Source organism: Paramormyrops kingsleyae, chromosome 23, assembly GCF_048594095.1.
Source record: "Paramormyrops kingsleyae isolate MSU_618 chromosome 23, PKINGS_0.4, whole genome shotgun sequence".
Lineage (NCBI taxonomy): Eukaryota > Metazoa > Chordata > Actinopteri > Osteoglossiformes > Mormyridae > Paramormyrops > Paramormyrops kingsleyae.
This window is the reverse complement of record NC_132819.1, coordinates 6,229,308-6,252,259: the sequence shown is the minus strand read 5'-3', so window position 1 is coordinate 6,252,259 and position 22,952 is coordinate 6,229,308. Positions and strand designations below refer to the sequence as shown.

The 22,952-nt window shown below is 52.8% G+C and overlaps 1 protein-coding gene across 2 annotated transcripts; it reads right to left on the bottom strand.

Moving 5' to 3' along the window:
- Positions 1 to 538: 538 nt before the first annotated feature.
- Positions 539 to 22,124, bottom strand: trit1 (tRNA isopentenyltransferase 1). Of its 2 annotated transcripts, XM_072705672.1 has the most exons (11): positions 21,912 to 22,124; positions 11,717 to 11,856; positions 10,191 to 10,290; positions 9,789 to 9,931; positions 8,894 to 9,036; positions 8,342 to 8,453; positions 5,633 to 5,742; positions 4,839 to 4,916; positions 1,740 to 1,849; positions 1,288 to 1,405; positions 539 to 1,182 (listed from the first exon to the last, which is right to left on the bottom strand). In XM_072705672.1, exons 1-11 carry the CDS (start codon positions 22,068 to 22,070, stop codon positions 905 to 907), a joined length of 1,491 nt encoding a protein of 496 aa, XP_072561773.1. In that variant the 5' UTR covers positions 22,071 to 22,124; the 3' UTR covers positions 539 to 904. The 2 variants fall into 2 exon arrangements, 1 of the variants encoding a protein (XP_072561773.1); XR_011984936.1 differs by lacking the exon at positions 539 to 1,182 and having other exon boundaries at positions 1,615 to 1,849; positions 21,912 to 22,122.
- Between the last annotated feature and the right edge of the window lie 828 nt (positions 22,125 to 22,952).

The window sequence follows — 22,952 nt, the reverse complement described above, 5'->3', positions numbered from 1 at the left end:
AGGTAAAGGTGAGAACATTCATGCAACACCCTTACACACACACACACATAACCAGACCAGACAGCCTGTATGGACTGTTTTCATTCCAAGGCCAAGGCGGGATGGAATTCCCCTGGTACGGCACGGTAAGCAGGCTGCGGGGCGGGGCGTCCAATGTCCAACACACAGGCCAAGACCCCCCACCAGGTGTTTATGGGTGGCTGCGGTCCAGACAGCGGCCGAACGGGAGGAGCAAAGACCCACACGACCCGGCAAATCACCAAAGGGAAGGAGCTGCCACAAGCCAGCCAGGGTAACCAAAGGTCCAGTGACTCACACCTCATGCACAGTTAGAAAAACAAAAAAAAAACATCTGCAAGAGCCGTAAATATCAGATTACAGGGAATGGGGATTAGGATGTGCCACAAGAAGGCGCCACCTAGAGGCCGAATCAACCGCGGATCACCACAATCATTCCCCCCTTCTTTCTAGAACGTCCCTCATAAGCGAGTCATTGCTCAGGCGTCATGAATATCAAAGGGGACACCGACACTAGGAGTAGTACGACAATCTTTAATTAAACACATCTGTTAAAACGGACAAATACATCAGGGTCAGATTTCAAGAAAATCGACACAGAGCAATGATTTGCATAATCAGTCACGTTCTTCACTCTCCTGGTGAAGGTCAGGCTGCCGCCCTTGAGGTTTATCCTCCAAGATCCGACATGCAGCTTTTAGTCACAGAAAAAAACAGGATGTTCCGGGATGGCAGAGAGAAATTCTTATAAAAAATATATATTTATTTAAGCCAAAGATCAGTCAGGAAAATGGACTGCTATAGAATAAACAAATTTAATAAATTAAGCATTGATTTGCAAAATAAAACCTTCTCGCAAACAGCGACATTGAGAAGTTGAGAGCCCTCACAGCTCGCTAGCGCCCCCTGTGCCATCGGGGTTCTCGGCCCCTTGGCACGACTCCGCAGCGATGGCACACCCCGAACCGGAGTCGCCCGTAGACCTACAGGCGAGCTCCGGCCCATCAGAATCTCGGGCTCCTAACGGAAAGGTCGCGTCGGATCCCAGCTGGCTCTCAGAACCACCCAGCGGTCCGGGCCGAGGCGTGTGGTCGTGTTCTGTGGTGCTCTCAGACTTTCTTTTCTTCCTTTTGTGGGACTGGTGGCTTTTAGACTTCAGGTGTGCTGGAGATAGAAATACGGAGATACAGCGTGCAGCTTAATTAGCTGGATTAACGGCACCTCCCGTTGCGGCCGTGGAACCCAAGCTGTGCCCCCCGTATCCCCCACCTTTCCACTCCAGGTCTCCAATGATGATCTTTTCACACAGCTCACAAATGTGTCTGCTTCGCTTGTTGCGAGGCTCCGCCCCCTGCACACTGACTGGCTGCAAAGGCGGCTGCTCATCCTGAAAGACAACGATAAGAGCCAATGCAGAGAGGCTCATGTGGATTGTCCCACCCCTCTGGGCACAGGAATGCCGAACTCAGGTTTTAAACTGCACTGTTACTGACATTTACCATAAATGTTATTAAACTGTTAATTAGAAAAAGCATTATAAAAAGAGCAAAACAGAAAAGATCAGAAACTAAGCATTTAACCTTGACCTAAAGTCACCTGACTAGTTGATCCCTCTTAACTTTCACCCTCCACTGAGTTTTGCCGCCAAGCACCGTCGGACGGCAGTCACAGAGATCACATGACCTGATCACATGACTGGGTCACACGGCCGCAGGCCGCACCTTCTGAAGGCTCTCCAGGACCTGCAAGGCAGGAGTGAGGACATTCTCCTCCCAGCGTGACACGTCCGTCACATCCAGCCCGAACACACGAGGAACATCAGCGCCAGGTCCTGTCAGGATGAGAGCGGGAAAACGGTGAGGGGGCCGTACGCAGGGATCCTGCAGCGGCGCGGAGCTGCTGAGTCACACCTGCTCGATAATCTGCCCATTCTGACGGCGTCAGCAGTCTCACCGCGGGGGAGGGGGCCAACCCTTATTGATCTGCACAAAGGAGCGAGCAAGTGGGCTGAGGGCAGGGCTAAAGCTCACAGGCCGCGACAGGCAAACACACACACACACACACACACACACACACACACACACAAGGATAGGCCAGTATGAAAACGTGGCACCAAATTCCTGTGTTTCGGGCAGAGACACAGGCATCAGGCAATTGTGCCAGGGACACGGGACACCACCGTCACCCCCCCCGTCTGAAGCTGTGGGTGGGGCCAAATCCGCAGCCGGCAGCCGGCACGCGGGAGCCCCACACGCAAGCCGTCTCCGGTGACCAGCGACCGCCGCCCAGGCTGCCGTCAGGCTCTGAAGGTGCCGTCCCTCCCCCGACCACTTTTGTGTCAGGAAACAACGGGGAAAGTGTTTCTGTCCAGGCTACCTGAGCATCCTGTTCTTGGAGTGGGGGGGGGGGCATCCCTGGGGGCAACAGGTGCGGTATGGGGCCAGAGCGGAGTGTCGCTGAAACCCGTCAGCTGGGAGGATGAGGGCCGCCACAATGGCCTACGGGGGTCTTTCAGTGCTGGAGGGGCGGGGGCGCAGCGGCCCAGGTGGTTTTCGGGGGGGGGGGGGGCATTCTAACCACAATGCCCCATCAGACAGACAGCAACTGGGCCTTTGTATACATGCTGCTGGCGAGGAGGCTGTAAGTGTATGTAAGAATGTGTGGTGGGTGGGGGGGGGGGGCAGGGGGATGCATTTTTTCCCCCATAAACACCCAGATCCCCAAGGCTGCTGACTTCCTTGTAATTATTTTAATTATACAGTCACACAAAGATCCCCCCCTGCCCAGCTGTGCAAAGATGTCACTCTGTCCCCAAGCCCCCCCCCCCAGCCCAAAAAACAGCACAGAGACCACACAGGCCCCGCTTGGGCCATGCGAGGCACTGATCACACTGGGGGGCGGGGGGGGGGCAGAGCACTTACAGTCAATGGGGGCAGAAGAGGGTGGGGTAGCAACCTACTGAAATGGATCCCGGAGCACAGGCCCCCACCCCCCCCCCCCACCCCCCGGGAGCTGGGGGTCGCCGCGGCCGTAAGGGGATCCTCCCGGCGTCTCAGTTCCCGGGGTTTGCACCTGTCACGGTCCGGGTCACGTTTCCGCGTGCGGCGACTAACAGATCCCAGCTCAGAGCCCCCCCCCACTACCATTCCGGCACAGATACTCGGAGGGCGGCTTTACAGGCAGCAGAGCGGGGGTACGCACCCATCTGCCTGAGCAGGGGCCACACGGAGCCAGGCGGTACGACCAGTCAGGGTGGGGTGGGCACAGCATCCCTCCATAGTGGGACCTTCAGAGAATTAACCACCATCCCCCCCCCAGCCAAAGCTAAAGTGACAGATGATTATCAGGTCAGTCAAGTGCTAAGGATGGCCTGGGGGGGGGGGGGGTTAAGCTGGGGAAAAAAACGAGGTCAGGTGTGATATGCAGGCATTTAGCCACTGACTATTCAGTCTGGGGAAGCTCGAGGGACGTGACTGAGCACCGAGCACATCGCCCGCAGGAGACACCGAAAAGTACAGATTGAGGTTTACAGGAAATGCTGTTGTACCCTAGAGTGACACAAACCAAAATACAACGCTCCTGTGAGGGACACGGGGGCGGGGCCAAAGGGGCGATGCCGCCCAGCTGAAAGCCTCACCTGTCACTCAAAGATTCAACACATATCATTGGTTGGCTCCTCTGTATGAATTATGGCCCTCTTTATGCCCCTCCCCCTTAAAAAATCCCAGAAATCACCCTGGGACCCCAAGTCAGTGCCATCGCCACCTTGAGACAGAGAGGTGGATTACATGGATGGAAAATTATTAAAACAGAGCGATGACCGCGATGGCGGTGACTCCAGAGGTGTCCCTTGAGGGAATGCAGGGGCGTCACTGCTTTAACGGCCAGACGGGGGCGCTCAGGTCAACGTATGCCGCTCAACCGAGGGAGATGAAAGACGTTTTAACCCGGGACCGAACACTGCTGTGACAGGCAACGGAACAAGTTGCATGGACTTCCTAAAGCTAATTAATCTGTTTCCTCTAAAATTGGATTAGATCCCAGGGGGAAATGTGGAAGGGGCGGGGGGGGGCAGAAGTCACGCGGAATGACAATAGGTGAGACCCTCTCCCGATCGAAGGTCAGGGGTCAGAGGTCAAGTGAGCATGAGGGCCCTGCATGGCCGAGCAGACTGGCGCTGGCGTCCTGCTGACTGGCGGGACCCCGATGAACCGTGAGGGGGGGGCATGTTTCGTACGGGTGGGTTTGGGACATTAAAGTCATCAGGCAGTTGGGGCTCGGGCCACCCCGCCCACAGCGTCTCCACAGGCCTCGCAAGCAAGCGTGGCGGAAGCTTCCATGCCACCAGCTTCCTGTGTTTAATCGTCTGTGTAAAGCCCAGCTCAGATGGTCCCAGTGCTGCTCTCATTCAGCCCACAGCCAGTTAAGGGGGCAGCAGACCATGGAAGGAAGAAAAAAAGAGGAATAGAGAAAGAACAGACGACGTTTTGGCCTCCTCGAGGGCCGGGGAGGGGGGTGGGGGGAGCGGCAGTTTGGCAGGGAAATTAATCAAAGCAGATAAAATGCATTGTGATTCTGAGCCAGGTCTAGCCGGAGACCGCATCGATTCTTTGACATCGACGGGCGGCCAGAGCGACCAATCGTGACATGCCTCGCCTACAGAGGTCACAGGATTGGCTCAGGCCCTCAAGGGGCACACAAATAGGAGAGATGAGAGGGCGGAGCCAGCCAGGGCATTTAGGTGGGAATGGGTTATTTACTCACTTTTTTTAAAGGTGGTTGTATTTCACATAGAGAGAGATGAGCGAAGGGAAACTTACGCTTGAGGAAACGGTACCGGACCCACTTGTTCTGCTTTCGGGCGTAGCGCCGCACAGCCAGCCTCAAGGCCTCGACACCTGGCGGAGGAGAGCGAGGGAAAAGGAGAAGTCACATGACAGCACGCTGGAGAAGCGGACTGTGATCTCGTCACGAGCACCGCATCACGACTCCGGCGTGTATCATCCAAAGCGGGAATCCGGGGGCAGCGGAAATGTTTGTGGGGGGGGGGGGGGGGGAGACGCCTCTCTTCAGCCCAGTCAGGTGGCCGCAGGCAAGAGCACCTAGCCAAATCGCTGCCTGGATCTGGTGCAGTGTTGTAGTGTCACGTGAGCTGTCCTGGGGAGTCTGGCGGGGGGGGCCGGTAGAGAACCGAAAACGCCTAAAGCTGGCAGCAGCACCGACACCTGACTGCAGCGGGAAGCAGCTCAGGGGGCCGCCACAGGCTTCCTGTTCCTTCCGGACCGCGGCTCGCGCGGAGCAGCCACTTCTGTAAAAAGATCCCGCCGCGAAGCGAAATCGCAAGCGGACCACGACTCAAAAGGCCCTCTGGGGGCAGCGCGGAGCAGCAAGAGGGGCATTAAGGGGAGCCAGACGGCATAGCGTGAGTATCGAAGATCCGTACTAACAGAAGTGGCGTCAAGGCGTGGGTGAAGGGGGTGAGTTCCTGAGGGCGTCAGAAGGTCCTCGGGGACGATACTCTGAAAAAGGTCAGCACGTTTCCGGCTGGACGAGCAGACCACGTCACACCCCCACTAGGGGTCCGAGTGGCATTTTGTGGGGGGGGAAGGCCTACCTTGCCTGAATAGGGACTCTCTCTCCTCCGCTCCCACACCGTCCGCCGTGAGGTACCGGTGGAACTCCTTAAAGCCAATCGCCTGGAAGATGCCGTGCTGGTAGTCCTGGCTGAGGAGAGCGCAGTGACATCCGTTAGCGGCCGGCCGCCACCCCTCCCTCCCGCTGGGCCATGTGTCGGCCGCTTTCCCTTCCAGCATGTTCCGCTGACTCGTTTTAATTAACTTAATAGGGCTAATTATAGCTCGCTACCAAACCCATGCATTCTGCTCAAAACACGGCGCTCCAGGACCGATCGCCCTAATGTGCTCAAAACGTCCGCCGTCGACAAATACGCTTTTAGACAAAAAGGAGTCGATTTAGCTCAGATAATTAAGTGAGGATGGTCCAGCCGGAACCGGCAGCCGCAGGGCGAGGCAGAATCCACCCTGTACTGATACCAGACTCACCGACCAAAGCAGATACCCAATACTGCCCCGCAAAGGTAACTACACTGACACTAGAACCTAGAAAAGGGCCTTCCGAGTTTTTTTGACTCTCCACCCATGTGTGTAGTAGGCAGGTAAATGACTGTGCAAAACTGAGCACCGATATTCTGTCGTGAGACCTGATCAAATATGCAGTCATGATATTTTTGAGCGGTAGATTGCTCCCCCCAGACGAGGCCATAGTAATAATGGAGCTGCACACGGTACTGCCCCCAGTGGCACAGAGCAGCAGTGGCTCGCGGTAACTCAAGGCGCGCACCGAGTCCCCCCAGTATCCTTCGAAAACGCATGGGGGGCGGGCGGGGGGCTCATGATCTGGTGAAGGGGTTCGATCAGCACGTTGCCGCCGGTGACGGCTGGAGATTAACCCGGATCGGCCATCGCATGGGGGGCTGGCTGTGTGCCCGTGGACCAAGGCGGCTGGGGGGGGGGGGGGGGGGGGGGGAGTATGGCAGGGAGGGGAGCTGAGCTGAGCTGACTCCCGGGGATGACAGGGTGTTGAATATTTGGGGGGGGGGTGGAGCTTCCAGGCTTCCATCTCTCTCCATATCATGCACACATGGCATATTTGACCTCCATGCTCAGCGATGTCCTTCCACAGACACATAGAGAGAGCACAAAGACACCCCTACATGGTGTGTGTGTGTGTGTCTGTGTGTGTGTGTGTGTCTGTGTGTGTGTCTGTGTCTGTGTGTGTGTGTGTGTCTGTGTGTGTGTGTGTGTGTGTCTGTGTGTGTGTCTGTGTCTGTGTGTGTGTGTGTGTTTGTGTCTGTGTGTGTGTGTCTGTGTGTGTGTGTGTGTGTGTGTGTGTGTGTGTGTGTGTACCAGACGCAGGGCTTTGACCTTGCCTCTTTGTGAGAAAGATGAGACAGTGGGTCAACAAAATGGACAGAGGGCTGGGTGCTGAGTAGCCGAGATGAGCTGATGGCTGGAGAGGGAGGGTGGGATTGATCGGGGGGGGGGGCACTGCGACAGTGAGCTGGCCAGTCGGCCATCAGCGCACTAAGGCTTCGTGGCCGCCAGAAGCGCCACACAGCCCGGTGTCATTGGTGTCACTGCGGTGGCATAAACACACACGCACACGCACAGACACACGCGCACACGCACACACACACACACACACACACACACACACACACAGAACACGTATCACCTGACCAGAGGCGATTTTAGGACTTTTAGGTGAGGGACATAAGATGGGCCATAATTCATACAGAGGGCCAACCTCATCATTAGCTAATGATATGATTTGAATCGGTGAGTGACAGGGGAGGGGTGACCAATCAGCTTTCAGCTCAGGCCAGTGCCCTATGGCCCCGCCCTTGTACTTGATAGACCGCCAAGTATGCGACAGTACAGCTGAAATGCACCCAGTTCCCGATGCTGTTCACAATCATTCATACTGATGGGCAGGCCTCTCAAAAGTACATCAGCAGGCCTCTCAAAAGTACAATGTGGCCGTACACCCAGCTGCCTAATAATACTACAGCAGACAGAGCATTAAACGTGCCCTTTAACCAGTCTGAGTGCTAACTAATGATTAACCATGGCGCTGTGAAGATTAGCCACTTTCAATTTAACTGCCTCAACTCACATGCCTGGCATTATGGGAAATGTGGGAGCAGGCGGTTCCCGCGGTCTTGTGGGCAGAGGCAGTACGTACCATACTGGTTTCCGAGGCCCCGAGTGGCCATCTCACGGTTCAGTCGTCTGCAGAGTCATTCAGTGTAAATCAAACCCCACGCCACCCCAGCACCGCCGCCCGTGTTCCGGAATCATCAGGATCCCTATGCATGCATGAGCAGGCAGGTTCCGGCTCAGGGAACCGTCTCAGCTTATGTGTGCAGGAGTGCAGCATGCCTTCAGCAGCCCTGTTGCGACACGTCGGTGCCGCCGGGCCGCAGAATGTAACCCCTGCTCTTCTTTGTGCCTCCTCAGCTGACGGATCAGGGCACGCCTACGTCTGCAACGCGGCAAGGCAGCGTGGGAAAATTCCACGGGGCTGGCTGCTTTCTGCCCTACCCCGTTTCCCAGGACTGGCTATGCGTATATTACAAAACGCAAGCATATTCCAGCCGGCTTCAATTTCTTGTCATTCCATTAAAAAAAAAAAATTTAAACTGGAGTGACTGTCCAACATCAGAGCTCCAACAGCATCCAGGAATAAACACAGGAGCCAATCACTGACGGACAGACCGCGGGAGGGCGGGGCAGCCACCCACCTGCTCTCCTGGACCTTCTGCGCATTATAGCTCTTGTGGAAGTCCTTCAGCTCGTCCAGCAGCCCTGCGGCGATCATCTCATCTACACGCTGATCCAGTCGCCTGTCCAGGACTGAGGTGGAGAGCGGTGGGCAAAGAAAACATCACACACCTTATTTTTTTCCCAGGTGTGAAATCCACAGGAAGTAGTGTCTCTCTCTTTGGACACGGTCCAAATTAGACGTGTATTAGGCAGAGCCTCAAACTGAATTATTAGCTCAACGACACATTAATATTTAAACTGTGGGTGATTAAAAGCTGTGATTAATGTAAGGCCCGTGTGAGGCAATAATGTAGTGATGAAGCCTGCTAACAATTGAGCCTAATTATTAACAGTGACGCTACCAATCGGAAAGGATCACATAATGCTGAGATACAGCGAAATTCCTCCAAAAAATACACAGGGATCCAAAGCGAGCAGGCAGCTGGGGTCCAGAAGTTCCAGCCCAAAGATGGGGGCATCGAACCTCAAAGATTAAAAGTAAGGCCAGAAGGCAATGAGTAGAGCCTTACCGTCCATGTTCGAGTGGAGCCAGAAGATGCAGGGGTCCAGAAATCGGAGTGGCCCCCCCAGGGAGCCGCCACCCTCCTGGCCCCGCTGTTCCTCCAGTAGCTGACTGTGGGGGACCCCCGTCTGCTGGTGAATCTGCAGGCTCCTGAAATTGGCCGGTCGATTGGCCATCAGTCCATCAGCAGACAAGGTGTACGTATTACCCATAATGCATCAGCTGACAGGCAACACAACAATGAATCAGGCGCCGGCCAGCGGTTATGAATTATTAATCAGCCAATATCCGAATACAGAGTCTCAGTTTTCAATTAATCAATTATGAGTCTCCCGACGATGAGTCACGGCATTGAAAAAAAAACCCAGTCACTTGTCATAACGAGGGATTATGTTCACAGATGGCATACAAAAGGAGTCGCCGCAGTGGACAATCTCCAGTGCAGCCCAGCTCGTCTGGTAAAAACCCCTCACTGGTGCCTCAGCCCTGACTTGTGTTCCGCATTAAATTGCGAAGCCCCAATGGGCAGGGGTGGGGGGGGGTGCGAGGTGTTAATTAGCCTGCCCTAATCCCGACGGATGGGCACAGAGAGCTCGAAGGCGCGTGAAAATGGCACGGCCGGCCAGAGCGCTAACGAGTGCCGGGTGCCCAAGGAAAGGCTGCCGTCCAAGGGAGCCGCTAATGAGATTCGCCGCTGGGGCCGTGCCGCCGCCTTCGGGGGCCGCTAGCTAGTCGCCCCAGCTGGGACCTCAAGAAGGACCCGAGGGGTTTAGAGACAGATAAAGGGCGACGAACACATCATCACGCTTGGCTTCAACGCATGGGGCGAAGCAGGACCCCTACCAGAATGCGGAGCGCATCTACATGGACGGTATTTTCCAGTAACTCCACGGCGCCCCCACCTGGCGATCTTGCGCACGTCGTGGGGGTGCAGCAGGGCCGCCATGTCAGGGTCCACCTCAGCCAGGCGACGATGCAGCTCGGCCCCACCCACTTCCTCCAGCTCCACCTTCCCGCCGGGGGAGCCCCGCTCTCGTCCAGTCTCCTTTCCGAGGGGCGGAGCCAGAAAATGCGAGTTTCCAATCACTCGTTTATTAACATTTGCTTACCCAGCACCCTCCCAAACAAAAGGACACTCAGGCAAAAAGAGAGGGGGGGCACCGATCAAACACGTAGGCCAGCAAACGGGATATATCCAACTACTCTCCCTCACTCTTTCTGAATCCATCTGATTCTCTCCCTCCCCTCCCTCCTCCAGGCCCCGCCCCCTTCCCACTCCCTACACCAATCATGATGAAGCTTACCCCCGTGTCCAGCAGCACCTTCCACAACAGGGACTCGATGTAGTAGTTGGTTCCACCGACAACGATGGGCAGCCGGCCCCGGCAGTGCATGTCCTCGATGTATGCTGTTAAGGAGAGCAGCCCCAACTGGCGCCCTCTGCAGGTCCGAAGGGGCATGACCTCACACAGAGGGCATCTGACAGAGAGAACGCTCTCGTTCCTGGCAAAGCAACCGATGGACTTTGGAGCACAGTGGGGCGGGGCCAGGCCACGCTGGGAAGGGGGGGGGTCTATTATAATTCGGAGACAATACCAAGTGCAGCCAGAGCTGATTCCGACCCACATGAAAGCTGCCCAGAGGTAACCAGGTAACTGACCTGACACGACGGAGAGCGTGACTCAATATCCACCCCCTCCCCCACCACGGCGGCCACAAAGCTCCACCTTCCGGAGTAGAGGTGAAACAAGGAGAAGGAGCGACGAAGGTCAGGTGTCCAAACGAAGGTCCGAGCCGTGGTTCGCACCAACGCCCTAAAGGGCCCGCTCCCGGTTTCCAGTGCTGACTGGCTGGGAGAGCCCCCCCCCCCCCATGGTGATCCAGACCCTGGGGCGACTGTGCTCCAGCTGCCGCACGGCCCTGAGGCAGAGTGTGCAAGCGTGTGTGTGTGTGTGAGTGTGTGTGTGTCCCATCTCCCATCACTCCGACCCTAACCCTGCTGCTATTAATAATCCCCCCCCAGCGAATGGCTCAGATCCGCTCTGCAGAGGGCCGGGAGGAGGCTGAGGACACACACCTGAAATGCACCCGGCATGCGCACGCACACTCCAGCCAATCGGCAAGCGCACCCTCTCGCTTCGGACACGCCCGCCCAAGAGAGCAGCGAGTTCACTCCCCGTGCGAAGAGGCGGCTGGCGAGCCGCCAGGGGCGTGGCGGGCCTGAGCGGGGGCGACAGCTCTCCCCGCCGAGGCCCGCGGTGGAGGGGGGGGGGCACGCGGTGGAGGAGGGGGGGGGCACGCGGTGGAGGAGGGGGGGTACGCTCTCCCCATCTCTCTCTCTCCCAAACTATTTTAATAATTCATCCCCCCACCTTCCTCCTGCCCCCACCACTGCCCAACCCGTCCAGATGGAGGCAGGAACTGCGGCACAGCGATGGTGCACGTGATCCGGTGTGCCGCAACGCGCAGCTGAGGGCAGCCCAATGCAGCATGCAACACCAGCCGTGCTCCCGTCGCATTTCTATTAGCCTCTGAAGGCATGCGGCACACGAGTCTGCATGAACAGCCCACCTCCCCCCCCATCAAAAAAAACAAAAAAACATAAACTTCATGAATCTTCTCAGGAGACCAACATTTCCTAAATCGTCATTTCTGAGCACCGGATTGATTTTGCACCAGAAGAGCGTTTCACAGACACGTTGCTGAAACAGCAGCACCTGCCACGCCCACTTTACACACCGTGTCAGCGTGCGAGACGGCGGATGCCCGCGCTCCGCATTAAGCTGACTCATCACGCACAGCACCGAGTGCCGCTCTTGGAAAGGATATGAGAGCCAGGGCCTTGTTCCGGAAGTCCACCACAGTGTAAGTGCTCACCAAGGGGTCGACGAAGCTGATCATGTGATGTGGGCACTGTGCCTGCTCCGCCGCGGTCACCTTGTTGGTGACGATGTCCAGCCCACGGTACACCTAGGAGAGCAGAGCCGAGAGGCGGAAAGGTGACCGGCGTCTCCGGGATGTTAAAATCGGGGTAGCGAATCACAGGTGACAAATCCAGCTGCCGAAAATCGCTCAATTCTCAGGAACGCACAAGGCGTGGCCCCACGCAGAATAGGGGGCGGGGGGTGGGGTGCTTCCCACACCCCCTCTCTGCTCTGACACACAGAGACAGAGGGATAATCTGCCCCAAGTCCACCCCCCCCCCCCATTGCCCAATCCCCAATCACCCAATTTTCCCCTGAATTTGATCTTGATCCCAAAAGCAATAATGGACCAACAAAATGACCCCAATGACCAGTCACACCCGAAAGCAGTAAGATCAGCAAAACACTATTCAGCACAGACTGACACAGCAGAGTGTCCCCCTCCCTCTCTGTTAAGTTAAATGGTCCCATACCAATCACCCCACAAAAAAATTAAATAAAATAAAAAAATCTACTTCACCCACCTGATCGATACCTTGTAGGAAATTCCACCTCACCTCAACAGCCTAATAAAGGCCTGTGAAGTATTTCCCAAACAGGAAAGCAGACAAAGTACGGTGCCATGATTTTACAGCTCCCCGTCCCATGGCTAGGAAGCACACAATAACAGCACCCTTTTACGACGCTATAAAACCTGGATTGCTTACCAACCCTCCCCCGGACATCGGCGCTAACACAGCGGCCTCGGTGTCTCGGGGGATTGTTATCTCATTTACCGGCACCGAGAACATGACTAAATCATCTTACAGGACACCCAATAAAACACAGGTAACACGAGCGCCATAAGACAACCCAATCATGCGATGTTCAATTAAACAAACACAGCGACCCCCTCGATTTGCGGTAATTCGCTTTATGTTCTTGTCAGGTCCTGAATTTTCAATTTCCCCCGATACAATTGTTCCTCGGCGAGTTGCGATTCTGATGACCTCGACAGTTTCAGCCCGGGGTTATGCTTAAAAGACAACGCATTACACACCAATTTCCTCAGCGCTGTCTGGTCAATAAACCATCATTACATTCAATTGTATTGATCATGTATTTCAGTTTGTTACTTCCATACATATTTTCCCCCATGATACTTGGGAAAACTGAGGGCTTTAGGTTGGTATGGAAGAGGAAAAAAAACATTTTAGGGGGGCACTGAATGATTTACATTTCCTGGGGTATTTCAGGAACGAGTTAGTAATGTAAATTCTGGGAGGGCTGCAAGCACAGAAGGTCTCTTTAATGGTGGTTTGGCTGAATAAGAGATCTTTTATAAAAAAAATTTAAAAAAAAGAAAAAAAGAGAAAAAAAGCCCCTCTTCTGTTATCCGGGATCGACAGCGATGTCACCTGTCAGGAGCGACCGCATTCCTGTCGATGGTGAAAGAGCAAAATCGATAAGCGTCTGTCCGGGTTCAGCCTCGACCCAGGGAGGGTGACAGCAGGTCTCCATCTCCAACAGGCTCCTTCCCATGTCCCATATCCTCCTTCCAAGATGCGGCAGCAAAATCAGATAAGCCCCAGAATTCCCTCTCAGAATTCCTCTGCAAGCGAAACGTGATTCCATATGAGCCCACGGGCTGCTCAGAGCGTACTTAAGATCGAAAGACCTGTCAAGGCTTACGATGAGAGCCAGGTCAAGGGCAGAGGGTGATATAACCCGCCGTGATTCGATTCAACCAATGTACCGACGGTGTAATTCCACTGGGTAAAAAGATGTCAACACTTCCGGTCATACGACGACTCGATCGGGTCACGGGTCACTTCACGAATTGTTCAAAGCGAATAAGAGTGAGCGGATGGTGAAGCCGCAGTTCTATCCTGGTTTAAGTGACGAAGGTCAGACTTCAGAGAAGTGAAACCTTGCAGTCGAATGTGTACAGCAGGGGGGACTCCGTGGCTCAGGACCCGACGTTGGTGATCGGAAGGTCGCTGGTTCGCATCCCGCGGTCAGAAGAGTGATTTCACTGTTGAAAGGCCCTTGAGCAAGGCCATTAACCCCAACCGCTGCAGGGACCGGCGGACCCTGCTTTCACAACTGTACGTCACAACAGATGAAAGCGGCTGTTAAATAAATGACAGCCCTCCTTCACTTGAGGGGGGGCAGACAGCATTCGTCACGCAGTCGAAGCACAGAGCCTCTGGCCAGCACCTTGACTGTGGAGTTTGGGTGCGTTTTTTTGCGGCAAATGAGTCTGCTCCAGTGCCAATAGTGGCCATGTGGTCCGCTTACAGACCACGTGGCCCCAGGGCAAATGCCCCGCCCCCTTTATGGCTTCCAGAAGCTTCCTGGTTTTGCGCCTATGCCCCATTTTCCTCATCCCCCCTGACACCACCTGTCCTGCCAGACCACCATGCCAGTCCTCCCACTTCTCCGCAGTCCCTGGCCTCTCAAGTCAGTGCCTCCATCTTCATTTCTCCGCTTCCTGTTCTTCAACGGCTCTCCTTCCGAGTCTCCTGGTCCTTCTTCCTACACTGCTGTAACATCCCCCTATCCCTACTCAGACTTCTACAGGATCCCTTTTCTCCATCCCTCCGTCCCAAGAATGACAGGACACCCCCCCCCCCCCATCTCCCAGCCCCAACCAGCCCACACCCTTGCTCTTCACAGTGGTCTCTAATTTTCCTCTCTGAATGGCATCCGTATAATCCCAAACAGCTGCGGCGCGGTACGCGAGTGTCTGCGTCCGTCTCTCCGGAACGTCTTCATTAACCAGGACAGAGAGAGACGGATGGAGAGAGGAAAACAGGAAGACAGTGTCCGGCGGGTCGAGCCGGAGGACGCGATGTTCCCATGGGGTCTCACCGACACCTGGGCGCGGAACTCAAACTCGCCCTTGACAGCTAGCAGAGGGGCCGACTTCCAGCTCCACCAGGCTTCAGGACGCTTAGCGATCGCTAACAATGGCAGCGGGAAGCGTCCATGGAGAGTGTGTGGGCGCATGGAGACGGGTGGGGGGACACAAAGGGGACGGAGCGGAGCACCAGCTTGATCTTTGTGGGCGTCTGAGCGTCTGCGGCAGCCTGGCAGTGTGCGTGCACCAGCGCGTGTGAGTGCGGCCGCTCCTTTCTGGATACTTCTTTGTGCATCTATAGGTGCGTGTGCGGATCCTGCAGCTCGTCGCCACGGTGACACACACCCGAGGCGAGATGGAGGGGGGGGCACAACACAGAGCCCATTGTGTGGCAGACGGGGGTGCCCGACACCGGTCCACACGGCACCCCGGGCCACGCACAAGACAGCTGCTCCCCCGCCTGCACAGACGCGGGGGGGGGGGGGCATAAGAACGAGCAAGAGGAAGGGGGGAGGGGCGCTGTCCTCGGATTGACCCCCCCCGTTCATTCAGGATTCAGCACCCCCAGCCGCCGAACAGTGCCGCTTCTTTATTAAATTACGCGCTGCAGCAGTCACACCCCTCATCTCCTGTATCCCCCCCCCACACCAGCTCCCAACATCCTCCTTACCTCCACTGGGAATGCACCGTAATTCAAGCCTAATAAATCATTCATAGAGCGCCCCCCCACCCCCTCCCCGCACCCATCTCAAACCTAATTGGCCATGGCGTGAGCCTTCTCGGAGTACCAAAAACCACGCTGCCTTCGAATCGATCCCCCCCCCCTCCCCAATCAAACCTTTTAGTCTTTTCTTGGACAGCAGATGGAGGAAGGGCGCTTTCTAAGCACTTAAGAGGCATCGGGCAGCTCTTGGGGGAGGGGGGGGGGGCTTTTGGCAAAAGACCCGGTTTCCTCTGGCGTGAGACGCCCCGAGCTGTGAAGTCCCCTTCGCAGCGACCCGCTACGGTAAACATTAACACCACAGTGCGATCGCGGCAGCGGGCCCAGACCAGAACCTGCACCAGAGTGTGACCCATTTTCAGTCAACCGGGACATAAGCACCCCTAACCCAAATACGCCCCTCTGGGAGCTGCGGTTTGGGGGTCCAGACCAGACACATGACGATCCTGGGGTGCTGGGGGCTGACCCCCCAGAATGAATATGAACAAGCCCCAGATAATTTGTGTAACTTGGGTGATATAACAGTCATGCCCTCAGTTTGAGAATCCCGTAAGAACCTCCGTAGTGCTGCGATCGCATCATCAGAGAGGGACAGTATGAGGGACAGGTCAGGTGTCTGGGCCACAGCCCAGATGTCTCCCAGTGTGAGAAACCCTCACAGAAGGAGAAGATTTAGTACTGAGAAGCACTAAAACAAGCAGGCCTCTCAGAAGACAATGTCGGGTAAGTTTAGAGAGGGAGGTGGGGGGGTTGATAGATAAATGGCTAACCCTAACAGAAAAATGTGTTATTAAACAAAGAAATAAATATCTTAAAGCATGATGATCACCTTTCAGGATGACATACATCAAAATCCGAGCCAGTGAAGGTAACTCTGCCAGAAAGTAGGTTAACAGGCCGTAGCTGGATTCAATTATCGCCACTGAGTGGCGGCTTACTGTCTAAGAAATCACACAAAGCGGGGTTATGACATATTTTCTCGCTGGCCTTTGGCTGCCATTCCCCCACAGGTCCTCCGTAAGCCCCTCCCGTTCCGGCATTTAATTTCACGACGGGATGTTGAGTCTTAGTCAAACGTCAATCTCCTCACCCGCTCTTCACTCGGCCCCCACGCCCCTCGGCCTGACTGACTTTGATTGAGTGCCTATCCTTGTAAACACATATAATGTTTTCTCGTCATCTTGTGTCGGTCAAATTTATTGCCTATATTTCTCACTATACTCACCGGCACTCAGCTCCACCCTCACCCCGTGCAAAAGAAATCCGCTGATAATTAGAACGATAACGGCGCTGCTTCAGGAAAGCTGTCATTCAAGGAACGACAAGGAGCAGAGCCGTGACTGTTCAGTGTAACTGCCGGTCTTCCAAGAAGAGCTGCTGCACATCAGTAAGTCTCGCTAAAGAACATGGAACGGAGGATCAGACAGCGCGAGCCTGGTCAGACTGAGGTTCCTGTTCCCCCCCCACCCACAACCCGACTCAGTGGGGGAGGGCCTGTCAGACTCTTCAGCTGGTTGGTCATTCTTTTTGCGGTCTGACCCATTAAATCGCCCCAGGGCAGTGCAGGGACCTCACGCGAGATGGAGACACATCACACACCAATTCACACCCCTCCTCCTCCTTTTGTTCCCTTGCCCTGAACCAGCATGTCAGTCAATCACAATGTGCTCGTCACCCATTATTCCCTATTATTCTCAGCGCTCATCTCCAGCGGACGTGCCGATCGCGGCCTGACCCGCCGTTAGCCGAGCTTTGCTGTGACTTTCCCGGCCGGGTCCGTCCTCAATACAGGACCTCCAGCCTCCCGCTTGAATAAACACTCACATACATTCTGAGAGAGACACACACACAGAGCATCATGCTAACACTCCGGCAGAACCTCCAGAGGCCCGGCGCTCATTGTGGCTGCGACTGACTCGGGCTGAGAGATCTGCGGGGCCCACAGCAACCCCAGAGGTGATGCCAAAGATATCCAAGGCTGGAATTCGATTAGCGTAACCTAGTTAGCCGTACCGAGTGACTGGCGGCCAGGGAGACTACAGCAGATACACCCCCCCCCCCCCCGCCCCCCAAGGGATTGGGCCATCTCGATGGCGATGTGCACAGGTGAACAATTGGGGAGGGAGGAAAAAAAAAAAGCGAATGGAAAATGTGAGTTAGTGAAATATTTCATCCTAAGAGCAAAGCTGACCTAAAATAAAAGGGATAAAGAAAAAGACGACGACCTTCAGGGGCAGCTAAACTAAAGCAGGATACGGGAGTTTTTTTCGTTATTTTCTCACTGTATGTTTGTTCTGAAGGTCACGACGGCAGCTTCAGTGTGGGGGCACACGTGACAATCCCCGGCATTAATTCACTGCGGCTCACGGACCCCCACGTAGAAACGGCACCTCCCACTTCGATGAAACGCCCTGACTTTTCCCGCGCCCCTCCTCGTAAAACTCCCACGCTACACGCCATTCTTCCCATCCCTCTGGACCTCGGGCTGTTACCGGGGGGAGGGGGGGGGGTTGGGGGGCGGGGTACAATGGATGCCCTCCGCCACTAGGTTACCCTCAACACCCCCCCCCCCCCCCAAACAAAGAGGCAGAGAGCGGGGCTTTGATCATACGGGCTGTGCAATTCTAAGGCCACCTCTGGAAGCAAATTCACATGGGTGGGGGGGGGTGTGGGTGATGGGGGGGGGAGGAAGAATCACAGCAACCCCCCCCCCCCAATCTCAAAGTGACCCACACCCACGTTCATTGTCAAATGCGGGGGAACACAGTGACCCTTCTGCACAACACTGACAAAGGGCTGTTCTATACATCCGCATTCTTTAGGTGTGGATTCTCCAACACACCCCAGCAATGGGCCTGTTTAAGTGGCTGAATTAAATTAGACCACCTAGCAAATTTAAATCAATCAATCATACACCTTCTTGTCACATCAGTTGATACAGATGTAGAGATGAGTGAAAATCTTATATTCTCATGCAATTAAGAGATAATGATTCTGCAGCTCTAATTCATAAGTGCCACACTAAAGCTGGGCAACTGATCGAAAATTAATCAAAACCGACATTCAGAACCACTAATCGACGTTATCTTGCCCATGTCAGTTACTTCGTTTTTTTTTTTTTTTAATTCTTAATACCTCTTCTAAATCTGTTAATACTTCCCGCAGTGTGTGTTCATGTACTGTCCCTTTAAAAACACACTGTCACGCGTGTCGTCACATGACTCCACACTGTCGTCACATGACTCCACACTGTCCAATCTGTGACATGGAAGCAACATGGAGGCAAACTCAAATATAAGGAGCATGCGCTGACCGCGCGTTGCCACAGCCACCACACGACGAACCACCTCAGGGATGAGAACCCGAGTGCAGCCATGTGGCAGGCGATACCTCAGCACCACACTAGTCCGAATGGAACAGCGCGAGTTTTTTTCCCCGGTGCCTGGACTGCCAGTCCTGCCACTAACCCCCAAAGTTGGAGGACCTGCTTGCAGGGCTGGATGTAGATTAACATCATACCCGTGACGAAGCAACTGCAGGTCAAGGGCCTTTGCTCAAGGGTCCAACAGAGTAGAATTACTCCTGGCAATCATGAGATTCAAACCAGCAAACTTTGAATTGCCGGAACAGATCCATAGCCTGAGCCACCACGCCGCCCACTGAAATAGCTGTACTGTAATTTGAAATAACCAATAAAATTTTGCAAATAGCATGTCTTATTGCCTCATGTAATAAATAAACAAATGTCTATTAGATGGTAATCTGCATGAGACGGAAAGGAAAAGAATAGTGATCAATTTCACCCAATGCAAACTATTTATTTTATGTTTTTCTAGGGAGCTTTACATTAAATTAGATTTTTACATTAAAACTAAAATGTGACCTTTTCCATAGGACCATTTTAAGTGATTTGTGCTTTGATTTCAGCTGCCTGAAATATTCAATAAATAACCATAAATGGTTCATCTGTGTGTTTCCTTCAATTATTTTTAAATCATACCAATAAGATATAGTCTTTCATTAAAATATCCCAGCTTTAACAGTTCAGCATATTCACAGTACAGACCTTGTCAATGAAACAAGAAAAAGAGAGCAAGAAACAAACAAAAAATAATAATAATAATTGTTCTTTAATTGTAATCGAGGTAAAATGTTCAATTAATCGTGATATTGATTTGAGGTCAAATGACCCAGCCCTATGCCACACTAAACTTCACGTTGATTTAGAGGGATTATGAATAGCCTTCACTTTAAAACATACTCGCTGAATCCCATTTACATTAACGATGAACCACTGCCAGACATTCGCTGAGCTCAACAAAACCCAATGCAAATCTGGCACAGACAGTATTCAGGCTTTCAGTTAAAAATAAGTTGTTTTCAGCACCTGTTCCAGCAACTTTATTTAGCAGACACTTTAATCGAAAGTGACATACAATGTTTTTCAGAAAGCAGGGTCTGACAGACCCTGGAGCAACTCGGGGATTAAAGGCCTTACTCAGAGGCCCAACGGCGAAATCTCTTTGTTAATCTTGGGGTTCGAACCGGCAACCTTCTGATCCTGACCCGAAAAGCCAGACACCAGCACCATGTGGTCCTGTCCATGGGGGATGTATCAGATTGTTTGACAGGGACAGATACTGCACGTTATCTTGGGCAAAAGGCCCAGAAGCGATTTTCAACAGAGACCGAGAAGACCCGGGAACTCCAAAGTCCAGCATTCCTTTCAGTACGTAGCAAAGCCCCTCCCACCATCTAGCGCCAACAGGAGAGACAGGCATGCATCAGCCAGCGCTGATGTCCAACCCTCCCGCCAGGCAGGGGCAATCATACGGCCGCCTGGTCACATTTCTTAGACGGTAAAAGGCTGGACTCCTCACCAAGATCTGGACATTAATTAGACACAACTCGCTAACTGAATTATGCCCATATCTAAAAATAGTGACGTATTGTTGCTGACTCGGGGAAGTTCACTGACGGACCCCGACTAATACCAAGACAGAGAAACGGCGTTCAGAAATTAAATACGCATAAACATGTCAACAACGTGTATATCACTACACGTCCCAAGTAGTTTGCGACAGAGACGGCCAGGAAACTGTTTTTTCATGCATATCTGGCCTGCCATCAATATATCTTGGGCAGCAAACGTAACCGCAGTGGTTTTTAATTCCAGAAATGTATGCAGTAACATCAGCCGGGACCCTGTGCTTTTAATAACAACTTCAAACTTACTTTTCTAACTTGGATCAAGATATGAATAAAACAGAAGGGAAATCTTAGATCAACGCTGCATGGTTTTTACTACAGCTGAATTTAGCAAAACACGTCGCTATAACTAGTGATTCATTCAACTTATGCATAAAACCTACAGATAGCGATTAGGCATATCTTATTGATAAACTAATCCAATGCCAGCAGGGAGAAACTGCAAGATTCGAGCTAATAAACTAATAATATCGGCTGACTTCAGACGTGTGACAGGGCAGCTAAACACAAACACCACCGTTTTATGATGGCTGAGTAAAATGACTCATGGTACCCTGACCATGCACGACCGCATAAGGACTCCACTTCGTGTCATTCACATACACAATGGTCGTTTTAATTAGCACTAAAACTGTAAATGCAACCAAAAACAGGTATTGTTTATGAAGATGGCGAATCGGAGTCCTTTTAAAATTACTGCCACTTTTAGCGGTGAGCCGAGCATCTCCTGTCTTAAAATGAGGACCACAAGTTTTATGAAGACTGGATTTGGAAGGGCACCGACATGCAGGCTGCATCCGGACGGGACCCCTGTTTAATACCCCGGTCGCACTTCACGCTGTCCCTACGGATCGGCACTAGGGCCGTCCACTCCACTAATACAAGCAACCGACGGGTTACGACCTATATTTAGCCAAGTTGTCACGCACCTCCACCGATAACCATCGGAGTTCACACCATCTGTTTTTCTGGGAAAGCGGCATTGCAATCGAGATTAATGCTGATAAAGCCACAGATAAAAAAAATTCACAGAGCACTATCAGAAATACCTGCAGAGACACATATCTGGCACAGGGGTAACATGCAATAACCTATTTTGCATGCATATAAATAACATATTATGCCTAACATTTTGCATATATGCATAACCTATGGCAGCTTCAGACATTCAAACTGCGTACATAAGTAGCCGTGATCAGTTATTTTTTTTCACAAAATCAAGATAAAGACAAAACATATCTGATTATTGCGCATATCATACATATCCATGTCCTACACAAATAGAAATATATATGAAAAGAAAAGAGCGACCTACACGTAGGCAATTACGTGACTATCGACGATTATAATTTACAAGACAGCACTGAAAGGTAGAGACTGAAATCAGTATGTATTTAACTTGTTTTCTCTCGCCGATTAACAGTCCGCTCGCTGCCCGATCGCAGCACTGGTATCCCGGCTGCTTCTCTTAGCTGACACTCGGGCTTGGGAGGCCTCCGAGGCCGTCCACATGCAGCAAAATGAAATGCAGCTTTTCTGAAGCGCTCACCTGCATGGAGTCCGCGCTGATAATCTCGCCCTGGACACGTTTTGCTATTTCAATGGCGAGCTTGGATTTGCCCGTGCCCGTAGCTCCCAAAATCACCACCAAAGGGGGTACGACTTGTTTCTTCACGGCGCGGCGCATGGCGACAGAGGCGGCCGCCATCACTGCGAGCCCGCGGTCGGCGTGCCGGGCATGCGGAGTACGATCCGAGAGCAGCCCCGCGCCGTAGCCTGGTAACGGGAAGCCGTTTCCATGGTTACCTGGATGGAGGTCCTCCGAAAATTGGCAAATGGGATGAAGCAAGAGATATAATTTTCCACCAAAAGACAAAAAAAACCATCATATTGATCAAAGAATTTAGTGTACATGTTTTGTTTTTCATATAATGTAATTCTGCGGAACTTTACACTTGTTTTTTTACACATTTTTTTCAATAAGTTGCACGACATATCCATATTGCAAATCGTCCGACTTTAGAAATAAATCGCACGTGCAGCATTTTATTTATTTTGTGTCGTTTGTTGTGCAAGTATCCCTAATAACTAATTTATTAGAAGCGGTGGACATTGCTTCGCACCTTCCGTAAGACTTGAGTATGAATAGCCCAGTTCAGGTTGCCGTAGAAACGAATTTTTTTGAGTCCTGTAAAGGAGAGGATGCTCGTTACCATGGCGAGAAGCTTGCATGACGTATCTCCGTGGAAACGCCGCACGGGTATGAAAAGCCTGTGACCAGCATAAGGACCCTCGGTTAAACGGGTACTGATAAGCACGTTTGGTGTCCGTACTGCGTCGTCACCGTTGGTCCTGGCTGTGTTGATATCGTTTAAATTGAACGTAGCAGAACGAATCCATCATGTTTGGTTAAAAGCAAATTGTTAGGTCTTGCCAGAAAGACTGAACATTTTACGTGCTGTTAGCGTAATCAGTTATATGTTATAGTCATCGTGTAATAATATTCTCCGCTTTAAATTAAGCTAATGGAATCCCTGGGAAATTGAAATCGATTTGGGAAAGAATGTCTTATACATTTTCACACAAGTTA